We start from the raw sequence: 13,886 nt of genomic DNA on the forward strand, positions 1-13,886 counted from the left end.
CTTCCACCAAAATATGTTATTTATATGAGGTACTTCTTTCTTCCATAGCTTGACCTTTTTTTTTTAAAGATTTCTCTTTGTCATGTGTTGGCCTATACTTCATGCAATCTTTTTGGGGTGCTAAGTGGAATTTCTTTCCTTTTCTTCCTCAAAAAAGAGCATGTTTTCTCTCCAATATTTTCTTTTAGAGGGTTGGGTCTCTTGAGTTTTTTTCCTTCTTTATTGGGCACTCCAAAACTCTTGAAAATTGCCTCCAAGGGTTTTATTAGAGGAATTACATTATGTCTTGATGCATCTCATAGCTATGGGCAAAGAGCATTCTAAATTCTCATTTAGGGTCATTTATGTTATTAGAGGAGAACCACCACGTATTGAGTTGAAATCAAAGAATATAAGTACCTTGAGACTAGAAAAAAGTTTCATCACAAACGTAAAGTAGCATACTAATTGTATATGTTTAAATGAAAATCTTTAAAGTAAATCTTGAAGAGCATCATGACATACCATTTGCTAATAGTTGAATCTCTACATGGCTCCTTTTAAGAAGGTCCGATGATCAATCCATCTTGTTGGTTGCCTTCTCAAAATACAAGAGAAGGATATCGTGCCCAATGAGTGGCCTCCCAAAAGGTGTAGATGTTGTCTCTTGAATAAAGCCTATTTGTGGATTGTCAATAATATCGAAGGATGTAGCAGCTATGTCCAAGCACTAACAAAGGTTATGTTCAATCGCATGCATTTGTCCAATGCCAATCTAAGAACCATAAGATATTATAGCACTGTACAAAAAATTTGCCATGAATGTATGAGGAATACACTCAGTGCAATCACGCATAAATGATGTTTAAAATTGGGAATGTACAAGACATATATATTGTACATATGTGATTAATGTATGTGTATGTATGCAAGGGACATCTAAATTCAAAACCGGAACCTATGTACTTATGGCTAGGGTAAACAATTGTGCTTAAAAATGTAAATTTTAGATATAGTTGTATTTTAAATGCATGCTTACTTACACATATTAATCTAGGTGTTTGTAGAACCGCCTAAGGGAATACAACCCATTTTCTATCTTTGTACCCAGATCGTTAGCACATGCTATTCAAAGGAGTAGTGATGACAGCCACCAGTGCCTTCATTGACAAGAGTCTTTACAAGCAAGAGAGAGCATTGAGATTGAACCTGGCCTCCATAGAGAGACTTAGGGAGTAGGACCCTACCTCACTCTATTTGTGTGCATACCAACTTGGGGGATTCAAGGCTATGTGTAAAACATCTCTCCAGAGCTCTGGGATGACGGCTTCGATCTCCAACATCCTCGTACTTTGCCTCTTAGGTGCAAGAGGGCTTGTTTGTGCCTAAATCTCTTGGAGAATCCAGATCCATGTTCTAAAGGATCTAGTCTAGCTATTGTCCCAATGCACACCTGATGCGTACACGTTGCCCTAGCATACATACCTCTCAATCTTGAACCTCCAGATAAGATTGTAGGATTGGTGCTCAAACTCCTCTCGATATTGTGAGTTGCACCAACCAAATGCTGCCACACCATATGTAAGCTCCTCATCAACAATGACCCCTTCTCTGCAAGGATGCCTCTGAGAAGATGCAACGATGAGTTTGTTACTATTGTCCTCTCATGCGAGGCTGTCCTTGAGAGGCTATCTACCTCTATTACTTCTACACCTATTTTTTTTGTTTTTAGAGTTGGTTCTATCTACCTCTATTAGTTCTAGATCTCTACTCCTCATTCACGTTCAATTGATCAAGGGTTATGTCTTAGCCTCCCCTTCACAAGAAACTTGTAGCTTCCCCATCATCAACTATCGAAGGAACTTCTTATGGTATTTGCCTTAGTTGTCTATCCAGCTTTTGCATAGTTGCACCAATGTGGCTAATTTGTCCCAACACACTATGGCCCTACGAAAGCCATTACTCATGCATCATGCAATGATTTCACTAGATTCATCAATCTTTTTTTACGTGGTGACTACTAGCCAACGAGTGCTGGCATATTAACAACATAATTGGCAAAGTGGTTCACTATGTATCAGACAACTAACGACATCAAACTTAGTTTGCCATTTATAGGAAGCCTTTACATCCCAACATGTAGATTGTACTATGGCTATAGGATCCGGTTGGCCATGAGGGCTCACCCTGCTAAAGAGAGTTTGGCCAAGCTCCAATTAAGAAGCTTCGACCGCAAGCTCTCTAGCACCTGGGCAATCTCTTGCTATGTTGATATGTAAATGGCCACCCGACAGCCCAAGTATGGCATTGTCTAGCCTCAAGGAATTCAATTGAAGTCGAGAGGGACCCCCCAATCTACATCTCCTGAGTCGCCATGATGAAACCAACAGATTTGCTCTACTTGATCTTGGCCCCAAATGCTAGGCAATACACCCCAAGGGCATATTGAACTTCCCTCACCAACGCCTCCACAAAAAAAGTATAATCATCTGCGAGTAACTCGTTGGATGGAGCGATACAACCTGTGAGGTGTGCATTCTATCGGATGGAAAGGTATAACCTGTGAGACGCAAGCGTGAGAGTGAAGGAAATAGCCTAGAGCCTCTATCGCAACGAAGAAAAAGAACAAGGCTAGAGGTACACTAAGCAACCAAAAAAAAGGAATTACTGTATCTCCTCTGATGAGCATCGGATTGGAGCTCCCTATACACGAACCAGACAACCCTCGAATCCAAACCCATTCTCTACATGGTATTGCATGTAATAGGAGCAAGTCATAAGTGCATGGGTATGTGGGTTTGGTTAAGCATGAAATGTGGAATGAAATCCAAAGAGGATGAGGAATAAGGACCCCAAGCATTTGTATAAATATACACACATTTGAAGTGTTTGATAGAGAATGAGGTCTAACAATGTACTTGGATAAGATCTCTCTCCTCTCCCATGTTTGAGTAGTTGACTTAAGCTTTCTCTTGAGTGTCTCCCCCCTTCACTCCATTTACAACACATGGTACTTCAAAAAAAGCCCACTCCACCCTATCATATGCTTGCTCACATGCCTATTTCACTGCCTCCAAATAATTGAAGATGTTGTCGTATTATGTGCCATGGATCATGTTGGGGAGGTGGGGGGCACAACCACAAACTCAACACCTTAGCTAAGATCATGTAGGTGTCCAAAAGGGTGATCGTGTTCCATTGTTGTATATTTGTATGACCACCTCCTTTTGAGATTTAAAAATATCCAGCCCAAAATGAGTGATTAGGAAAGCAGTCCTAAGTCGAAGATCTTTTGGAAGGCCAATTTTAGGGGACCTCCCAAAAGCTATTGAAGAAATATAATGTCCTCTAGCCATGGATATCAATCTACCCAACCACATTTCTTTGAACCCAAGAACCAATTGACATCATACCTTATTGACTTTCTAGAATTCAAATATCTTCAAACTCCGGCTTGCCATTGATAATGGTTACAAAATGGAATGAATCTCTCTCTCTCTCTCTCTCTCTCTCTCTCTCTCAAAGCCTACCAAAATTTGATTCAACTATCAATTTGCATCTCACTAGAAAAACCTAGCACTAGATATTCACCCTTTGTGGTGAATTCCCAAGCACAATTTTTAGAGGACTTGCAATTACAAGATATCATGCAATCATCACATCACAATGTCCATTATTATAACAAGCTTAAAGCTTTGGGAAAATTCTCATAATAGTTACCTGCAGGCCTACATGAATCCAGAAACATGTCCAAACTCATCCTCCAGAATGTAAGTTTGATGTCGTTAATCACAACAAGAGGAGAAAACCGTAATTTCCATCATCTACAGCAATGATTTGTAACATCTACACCAATGTCATCCGTGCATATGTCCTTCCTTTTAAGGAAAAAAGAAATCATAAATTCGAGATTATTCTTTCCAAAGTTCCGAAGTGCTCGTTGATTGAGGGCAGAACATTTGCTGATAAAGCATGCCAAACATTCCACTTAGTCTTGAGACTCCACGGAACGAACACAGGAGAAAAGAGATTCATTCAAAAAATATAGCCTCTTCAAACTTCTTCTAAACAATGTGACTCCCAGCTCTGGCAAATGACTATAGCTCATCACAGCTCATTGGGTTTTCATCCTGAACACTTGACTCAAACGTACATGCAATTGTAACTTTTGATACTACCATAAACTCAATACCGACATCCAAGCCATTTCCTTGCAAAAGGTGATACAGATGATTGGAGATCAATGCGGTTTTTGCAAATCTTTACATCTAGCTTGGAAATCTGAAAACCCTCAAAAGTTACAAAGCATCTCTGCTCATTAAGGTGATGAAGCCTCATTGAAACCATAGAAAAGCATTAGGAGCTTTCCACATATAGCACATAATTGATACAACATAGCTGAGTGTAGCACCACTGCGTCAATCCTGCAACCCTGGTGTGCCCTGGCCTTTCTTATTTCAATTCCGACAGCCCTCATGCACCAGATTTGGAATTGCTATAGACACACCATCAGTGCACCATGTGCACTGGACTATTTCCCACCAGCTTAATATTAAGGTGCACATTACAATCACACGAACATGCACCTTGCCTTTGAAGCGGTGCAAGCAAGCCCTATTCATGTGAGCTTTACACTCATCGGGTTGTAAAACTAGCATATAGTTACAAACCTACAACATCATTGAGCATCAGCAAATGTGAGCCTCTAAAGATGGCCAAAATCCCATATGTTAAATCCAAGCAAGTGAACCACGATCATTTGCTGGTTGCGGACGGCCGCGTGTTGGAGTTGGAGGCCGTTGGGTATTCAATTCCTGCAAATTGCATAAAAATGTGTTAAAAGAGCAAGTCCCTTTGAGGAGTTAGTCTAAATTCAAAAATTACAATACCTTTAAGCACTTCAGGACAAAGAGGGAAACCTTTACCTGCATCCATGTGTCTTCTAAGTGGTGGTCTGGTGAAGTCTCTGGTGATGTGATTGCAGGAGGTAAAGGATGAATCAATTTTGGTACAACAATCAGATCCCTACCTAGCACTAAAATTGCGCCTGCATTGTTTGCAGTGCCTGCAAATTAACCATCAATGGTGAGTGGTTTTAACATTCGCAAATATGCAGGCATAATAAACTGAAATACAGAATCACGCAACAGTGATCATGGTCCAAGCACCCAAGCCAGAACATACCACAATAATTAGTAGCCGAGAACAAAGTGATGAGGTGTCCTTGTGCAAACCGTTCAAAACCATCCATAACACATTCATGTGCTCTCACGATCAGCTGTAAGTCGTTGTTCTTGCAGAACTCCATAACTCGATCAGGCTGTTGTATGAAATGTAGTAAAAGCTTAGGAATGTGCCAACACATTTCGATCCTCCAAATTCACTCCACAAGAAGTCTCAAAGTACAAGTATACTCACCCCAAAAGTGACCAAGCCTGGGCCTCGTGCATTAGGACGCAAGCCTTCAACACTGTCATTTTCTGTTGGATCAGACCTACATACAAAAATCAAGGGAACCTTACAAAGCTGAGGTCCAAGTCCAAAAGGAAACTTTCAGCCTTCAAAAGTGCAATGCCGTACTTTCCCAGCACAAATCTTAGTAAAGAAGGCTGAAGCAGACCACAAAGTGCATTTACAAAAGCAGGGCAAAGCAAAAGGGTCTAGCATACCACAAAAGATCCATTAGTACCACAGACCCTGTTTCCATAGTTATCGGCCGCTGCAAATTCTCTATCTGCTCCACATGGTTTATAGATCGACCTATTCCACCATGCATACATATGATTTTTTTTTCAATAAGAGCAGCTAACGGGAGCCAGTCAAACAGCTGATTGATACGCCGCCAGACCCACATCCCATCCCTTTCACCCTGTCAATCCAACAAGCCATAGTCAGATCACGTCAAATATGCCCAAAGCAGTAATGCCGGGGAAACAAAGACAAAGGGTCATGTAGTGCTCCAAATTCTCCAAAGGATCAACTTGTTGGGCAACTTACCGAGCATGCATGCAAACATACATGAAAGGAAACCCACTGTTTAATGTTGGCATTCACAAGAGTGCTTCGGAACAAACCTTCATGAAATGTATTATTTTCCTTCCCAATTTCTCATGATTGTGTGTAAAAGTAGACCAATATGACAAATTAATAAACCAAGAGAGAGATTCATAATTACTATTCTGCAAGCAGAGCATCTCGACAAAGTTTTCCATAACGAAAAGCTTACCATGCGTTCAATACACTCTATTCGAAAACCAAATAAAGCATTGATGTCCGCAGCCTCATGGTTTCCTCTTATCAGGTGTACATTACGGGGATATTCAACCTTGACAAAAACAACTTCCTCTGTCAGTCAGCTATACCAAGACCATTTGTGTGTCTTCCTTGTGCCTTTTTAAAGTGGTCCAATACACCTTAGTACTTGAACTGAAGCCCAAGTTGACTGATAAATATCACCTTGAGAGCGAGAAGTAGGGAGATCGTTTCAAGACTATGTTGTCCTCGATCAACATAATCACCTAGAAAGAGATAATCAATATACCTGGAACAAACAGCAAGAAAACAGACCTTTACTAAAGAAAGATCACTAGCTCAGCCAGCCACGACTATTAACAATATCGATCTGCAGATGCCTGCCATAGGTAGGTCTAAGTGAAGGCAATTCAACAAGAAGCGAAAATCACCATTTTTATTTTTCAAAAAATCTATATCTTTTGGCCTGCCGAAAGGAAGGACTAAGTGAGGGCGATTCACAACAAAGCGAAAATAGCCATTCAATTTTCAAAAATCTTAATAATTTTACGATCCACTTGGTATTGTTCCCTCTCCACATGCTTTTTTTCCCTCTAGAAATCCTCCACATTTTTAGCCCCCCCCCCCCTCTCTCTCTCTCTCTCTCTCTCTCTCTCTCTCTCTCTCTCATGAGCTTTCAATTCATCATCTCCGCCCTCTTTTCCGCACTGCACATCTTCCTCACTATTTTGAATCTAGGGCAAGCCTTATGAATTATTTATAATCATTCAACTTGTTATTGATACACTTGCTATTTTTTCCTCCATATTTTTTAGCCCCCTCCCTTCTCTCTCTCTCTCTCTCTCTCTCTCTCTCTCTCTCTCTCTCTCTCATCGCTTTCAATTCATCATCTCCGCCCTCTTTCACTATTTGGATCTCGGGCAGGCCTTATGAATGATTTATTATCATTCACCTTGTTTTCTAAATAGGTGTCCCTAACATTCAAAAGATCATATTAATTAATTAGTTGGGGGAGGAGGGGAGAGGGGAGTGGTATATGATGGCAAAATATTTAGGCATAAAGGGGGGAGGGGGGGCAATAATTAGTCTCACGTGGGGGAGGGAGAGAGCTTGAATTAAATAAAGAGGGGGGGGCATTAAAGAGGGAGGGATGTGTGAGATTGGCGAGGGGGGGACCACTTATGAAGGGCATTAAAGAGGAAAGGACATCACGGGGATGAGGGAGGATTTATAATACTATTACAAGGAAAGAGGCATATAATATTTACTTAATAGCCTAGTGGTAGAGCTCACGCTTGGGAAAAAGAAGGTTTTGGGTTCAAATCTTGGTTTTGGTTTCTTGACCGTTTGGGCAAGCCCCCCTTGGACATAGTCTATGCATAAAATAAGTTAAGCTATGGAGAGACATAGGTTAATTAAAATATAAATAAATTAAGCCATAGATAAACGTAGCTTAATTAAGCCTCCATGCACCAAAAATAATTAATTAATTGAATTTGGTAGGAGAGTTGAATAAGGTGCCCACGATCTTGAAAAAATGGCCGCATTGGACACTAACCACAAAAATGGCATGCCATTGAGTCGTAAGTTCTGGCTCTAAAGCCTAGCTGGCTTTACGTTCTGTAGTGGTTCAATGTACGGTTAGTTCTGGCTCTAAAGCCTAGCTGGCATTACGTTCTGTAGTGGTTCAATGTACAACCGTTTAATAATGACGACTGATGCAGCCTTTTGCTGATCCACACATTTTACGAATTGGAACGTGTCCACACTCCACGGCAGTATTGGCCTATTCTCCCTCATATCCAAAGTACTGTAAATATTTTATTGCCCAAGAGTTAAATAGTTTTGCATAGTCTACCAAAGCATCTAGCATAATTGTGACACTCTGAGCAAAAACAACCAAACTTCAAAAAGAGACAACTCGGTATAGTTCCAAACAATGAGAGTTTCAGATTTTCAACTAGTACAAGACTCACGTTATATCTCCAGCAGTTGAGGGGGACCCATATTCATCAAAGAGACGCATAAGATCACCAAATTGGCCATGCAGATCACCAAATATCTTGACTGGCGCTCTTATTTGAAGAACACTGGATTCTTGAGCAAAAATTCTCTCTGCACTCTCACACAGCTCTAAAATCTCGCTACAATCCAAAACAAACTGTCTTCGTACTGGAGGCTTCCAACCACGTGGCTTTAGCAGCTGCGCGATGACCTACAAATATGCAGGTAGAAAACAGTCAGTGTATAGTCATATACCAACAACCAAAATCGGTTAAAAATAAGCAGACTTGACTATACGTTCTGCTCACTAAAGATTCAAATTTACCACATCATACCCATTACTTTAAGGCATTTGTGTTAAACCATTTGTGTTCATATATAGGCACACATCGCAAGTTAAGCAGTATGTCAGTGGCTGAAAGCCAGCTAAATGCATCACCTTCTTGGGTACACTGTTAACAGACATTTGTCTATCTAATAGTTTCCTTGCTGCACTGGCACTCTCTGGAGTTCCATAACTGACACGGCGTCCTTCGTTCTCGAATTGGTCAATAGACAGCTGCCTTACTAAACCACCCAATGCTCCTCCAGATTCAGCAGCCACAACCACCTGCCATTTCCAGAAGTTGAAACTCGTTACAGAGCCAACTGTCGGTATAGATTTAGGCTGAATCAATAGGATAATAACACTGGAAATCATAAAAGCAGGAATGCCAAGCTGTTCTTACCGCTCTATGATGCAAGCGGACATCTTGTGGGGGGGAGAGATTCTCGATGGGAGCTGGATGAGCCTTGTTAGCAGACACAAGCAGCGGCTTACCCGTTGGTGTGGCTTCTGCATCATTATGCTCTGTATAGTCAACTTTTCCATTACTCTGACGAGCCTTTGCAGCTGCTAAGGCTGCACTAATGGCCTCCGCTTCTGCTGCTGACGCTTCTACTAAAGATTCAACACCCTTGCTTGGTCTTCTGATAATTCATGTTCACATTAAGAACATGAGAGTTTGAATTTGTACTTGCAAGGCAAATAGACCTGGGTCAAAAGATTTTGGTATCATAGATTACCTGTGATGCCCCTGTGACAAAGCATTTTCTGTGTTTATATCCATTGATACATCCCCATTCATAGAGGAGGCAACAGGACTTCCAACCACAACAGCCCCAGGGGATGAGGGTTCTGATCTCAATCGACCATCCGCATAAATTGTTCTTCCATTTGAGCCTGACAGAGCATGATTGCTTATCTGCCCATTTGCACTTGATACTGCAGCAGCATGTGACGCAGCTGAAGTTGTTTCAGAAGCTGCCAGGTCTTCTGCCACCAACAAATCATCTAGGAGGACACCTGCAAAGTGGTAACGTCCAATCAAATGAAAGAAGAAAGCATTCATGCAGTGCATCTGCTCCTGCCTCTACAGAAATCCTTCTGAAACTATAACCAGGTGAAACACAGCTTTATTTTAAAATATCCAGTTTATAGCCGAAAACTGTAAGTTTATCTGAGATAATTTATATTAATATGACTCATAGAATACATGAATGCCACCCTCCATATGAAATTTTGGATATTGCAACATGAGCCAACTTCATATCTGAATAGGAGTGAAAAAATAGAAAAAGGTAGCCTCTTCATTTATATAATTTAGATGTTGGCATTATGAGACATACAAAATTTTAGTGATGAAGCTCTAGTATGCTGGCAAGGTGTACGTCCCTATGAACATTATCTCAGGACTGCCCCTAACAATACTATAAATAGGGGGTGCGGTTCACTCATTGGACTCTGGAGTTGACCTTGAATTCAGACTCTTCCTAGATAAATAGTACTTAAAATGCACATTCACCCATGGCTGGAGTCACCCTGAATTCAGACTCTTCCAAGATATATCGTACTTGAAATGCACATTCACCCATGGCTGGTCGTGTGAGCTTGAATAAACTATAATCTATTACAAGGTCACAATATGCTCTTATTGAAAGGGTTTGTGAAAAGATGTATAAGCTTTCTCAAGGAGTGTGGTCGATGCATAGTTGGAAATTGTTGCCAGCCTGTTTGCTATAGCCTTTACCAATTTCAGATGAGAGGCGGACAAACATTAGCAAGGTTATTGTTGCAGGCTAACTACAATGCTAAGGCCAAGGAGCAGCATGTCCATGCTTATCGACAGGCTGACAAAGATGTATATATATATGTGGCATTTGGAAGTGACAAGAACGTAAAATTTAAGGGGATTCTTACAAGAGAAATCCATTCAGCCAGGGGTTAAGCTTACCCCAAGTATAGCAAAAAGTGCCATGGCTAGACTGAGAGGATAAATAGGTGGTTGAAGAGTATCTCACAACTTTTTGTTTGGACCCAGGAACAACAAATGGAGTGAATCCGCACATCTAGTTGGCAAATATATCGGAGGAGGCTCAAAGACTTGTATGAGACAAATAACAAAGGAGAGCTGGTAAGTGAGCATTTGATTAATGTCAAGGCTATCAGGAATTACCAAGCAGCCATGGGTAGAAGGTTGAAGAGCTTGAGGGGATTGGTGATTCAAGCCATTCGCTTTTCAGGAGATGGGCCTGATGCTCATGCAAAAGGACGCCAAGAAAAAGAAATGCGGGAACAACAAGACGGAGGACAAAGCCTTTCTTGTTTCAAGCTAAGCAAACTTCAAGGCAAGACGAAGACTGACGGTGACTCTCCAAAAAGAGACAGGGGACTCCTACGGAGTGTGAGAAAAAAGAAACAAAGGGAATGCTTCTCCTATGACAAGCGTGGACACATAGCAAAGGATTACATATTGAAGAACGATGATCACAAGGAGGACCAGACCCAAAAGGAAGACCCACCAGCCAATATGGAGAAAAAGGAGTTGTTTATTGTGGTTGCCCCAAGCATTCCCGAGACAGCATTTACACATAGTGAGGTGACTAGAAGGATGTCAAACATGTGAGTGTCGGTGCACCAATTTCAATTATTTGCAAATGTAGAGGAAGACATGGGATGTTCAGATTCACAGATTGAGGAAGAGGCTGTAGACACTGAGGAGGAAAAAACCAAGAAGATACAAATATACACACTCAATGGAGACTTCAGGAACAGCATGACCAGGACTATTGCATGGTCAGAGTCACAAGAGCATGGCCCTCAGGAGCTGTGCTGCACTTGCTGCAATAGCAAGCGACATCATGAGGATATTCATCCAAGATATGTCTTGAATTTAGTAAGATGCCTTGGAGTCTATAGTTCACATAGAGATATCAGCGTGGAAAGAAATTTGAAGATCTACCATATAGCTAGAGGGAACAACTTCAATCAAGAGGCATGCAGCGCCTCATGCCTTGACAATTAGGAAAGTTAGCAACATGGACTTCTTCGAGACAAAGCTAACAAGATTGATTGTCAAAGAAGATGTAACAAAGAGATCCAGTTGCAGGATTCACGAAGTAGACTCCGTATCAAAGATGAGATTGCCACAAGTGGCAAGTATACATTGGAAGAATTAGGATCCGAACGTGAACATTGCTCACAAGAACGGTTAGAGTTTCTAACTTAAGACTTCCATAGAGACATGCCAAATCACTTGGAGGGCAACATCTAGACCAATCACTCATAACGGCTCAGTTGAGTTTCCCTGCCTCACTCCATCAGAGAGCGGATATTGGGAGATTCTTCTACGGTGTTTGAAGCCTGGAACAAACATGGTGGACGCCTTTAATGTGTACACAAACGTGGCTGCTATTCATATGTGAGTATTCACTCGAAAGTAGTTGTCTCTTGACTGACCAATGTTAAGCCAGGCAATCTCCAATTCTCCAGGACTAGATAAACAGGTACAAACACCACTGGTGCCTCTCCAAATCCTGTCAAAGAAACCTCGAATCGGAGGCAAAAACCACAACCAAAGAAATGTCAAAAGCCCCGGTGCAGAGGAGAAACAAAATAAAAAATTATTTAAAAAAATGTTTTTTTTCTGGTCTGACCAGATCTGGCCGACCAGATCTGGCTGACCAGATTGACCTGGTCGGTCAAAACTGACCAGGTCGGTCAACCTGCTGGTTGACCGACTTTTTCTGCCCCTTCCTATTTAAAGGGGGGGGGGCTAGGTATTCACACATCAGCTCTCCTCCAGCTCCAGAGGTTCCTGCACACCCTGAGCCATTTCTGCCTCCTGGCTGCCTCCTCTGCTGCCTCAACTTCTGCCTCCTGACTGCCTCCTCTGCTGCCCTCTTTTCTGCCCCAGATCTGCCTCTTCTTTCTGCTCAGATCTGTCCTCCTTTCTGCTCCAGATCTGTCCCCTTTTACAGCTCCAGATCTGCCCTCTTTTCTGCCCCAGATCTGCCCCTCCTTTCTGCTCAGATCTGTCCTCCTTTCTGCTCCAGATCTGTCCCCTTTTCAGCTCCAGATCTGCCCTCTTTTCTGCTCCAGAACAGCCTTCCTTTCTGCTTCAGTTCTGCTCTCCTTTCTGCATCAGATCAGTTCCAACTTCTGCTCCAAGATCTGCCCTCAACTTCTGCTCCAGATCTACCTCCAACTTCCGCTCCAAATTCCGTTCTTCCTATTCCAAATCTGCAGCAACCCCTTCATCAGTTTGCTGTCTCAGATTTGGTTCAGTTCCAACTTGTGGAGCTAGTGCAGAAGTCCACTACAGTTGTCAGGACTGAAGTTTGTTTCCTCCAGAGCTTCTCTTCACTTGTACTAAGTTCCGTTTGTGATATATATATATCTTCTTCAGCCATTGATTGTCTTCAGTATTGTTTTATTTGTCTCCAAGTATTTTCTTTATATGGTATCAGAGCCAGGTGTGCCAATCGACACCTGAGCCTTGATCTGGAAAGCTTGGAAGATAAATCATCACCTGAAGATGTCTTCTCCCTCTTCTCCGAAGCGATCTCAGCCTGAATCAACCTCTATTCAACCATCACCTTCGACATATGTCGAGAGAGAGTCTGCTAGGATTGAAGGTGATGAATACCTCTCCAAACTCTTTAAAGAATTTGCTGAATTCCAGAAATGGAAGGAACTTGAAGTAGGTACCCGCACACCTCGTGCCTCTACCTCTCCACGGTTCTCTCCAATACGTCAACAAGGACCTCTATTCAACTCAGAAGAAGTTGAGCAACATCTCAAGTTCGGTGCCAACGAAGAACAAGTATCCCCTGACGAAAGAGGACAGGCCGGCATGAGAACATTGGATTATTCGACAGTGCCTATTCCGCAAGAATCAGTGCAAGGTATGATGCCCTATTCCCTTAGTGCAACTCCTTCTGTTATGCAAGGCATAGGAACAAGTAATCACGAGGACACAGATCCATACATGCATGTGAACACTCGCAGACGAGAAGGGAGAAATGCGTCTGACAATGAGTTTGCTTTCGGTTCACATCCCTCCCTCCCTCCCTTCCCTCTCATCTCTTCCGCTGCCATCTTTCCTCCAGTGGTTTCTCATCCTCCTCCTTCTCCCATGCCACTGGATTTCTATAGTTTATTTCCCTCTATCTCTCCCGCTGCCTCTTTTTCACCTCTCATGTCTTATCCCGCCTCTCATATTCATCCCTCCCCCTCAGGACCTTTTTCAAATTCCTTTAGTCCTCCGGTGATGCCACCTCTCCCTTCTTCTCACTCTGCTACTATTCCCAATGCTCTTCTGCCTCCACCG

General features: G+C 42.1%; 1 protein-coding gene across 1 annotated transcript in view; it reads right to left on the reverse strand.

The window, feature by feature from the left end:
- Window positions 1–3,929: 3,929 nt before the first annotated feature.
- LOC147888069 (serine/threonine-protein phosphatase BSL3-like) overlaps window positions 3,930–13,886 on the reverse strand; it is a 29,113-nt gene continuing 19,156 nt past the window's right edge. The window contains exons 11-21 of the mRNA XM_087393150.1: window positions 9,301–9,580; window positions 8,964–9,204; window positions 8,675–8,845; window positions 8,208–8,446; window positions 6,436–6,520; window positions 6,206–6,304; window positions 5,649–5,848; window positions 5,398–5,473; window positions 5,164–5,299; window positions 4,905–5,044; window positions 3,930–4,793 (exon numbers count right to left, since the gene is read on the reverse strand). Of these exons, the coding sequence (XP_087249276.1) occupies window positions 4,710–4,793; window positions 4,905–5,044; window positions 5,164–5,299; window positions 5,398–5,473; window positions 5,649–5,848; window positions 6,206–6,304; window positions 6,436–6,520; window positions 8,208–8,446; window positions 8,675–8,845; window positions 8,964–9,204; window positions 9,301–9,580 (1,751 nt within the window). The 3' untranslated portion in view covers window positions 3,930–4,709. The remainder of the gene's footprint in view (window positions 4,794–4,904; window positions 5,045–5,163; window positions 5,300–5,397; window positions 5,474–5,648; window positions 5,849–6,205; window positions 6,305–6,435; window positions 6,521–8,207; window positions 8,447–8,674; window positions 8,846–8,963; window positions 9,205–9,300; window positions 9,581–13,886) is intronic.

This window comes from Dipteris shenzhenensis, chromosome 22 (genome assembly GCF_047967505.1).
Source record: "Dipteris shenzhenensis isolate YYH24624 ecotype China chromosome 22, Dip_SZ_1.0, whole genome shotgun sequence".
NCBI lineage: Eukaryota > Viridiplantae > Streptophyta > Polypodiopsida > Gleicheniales > Dipteridaceae > Dipteris > Dipteris shenzhenensis.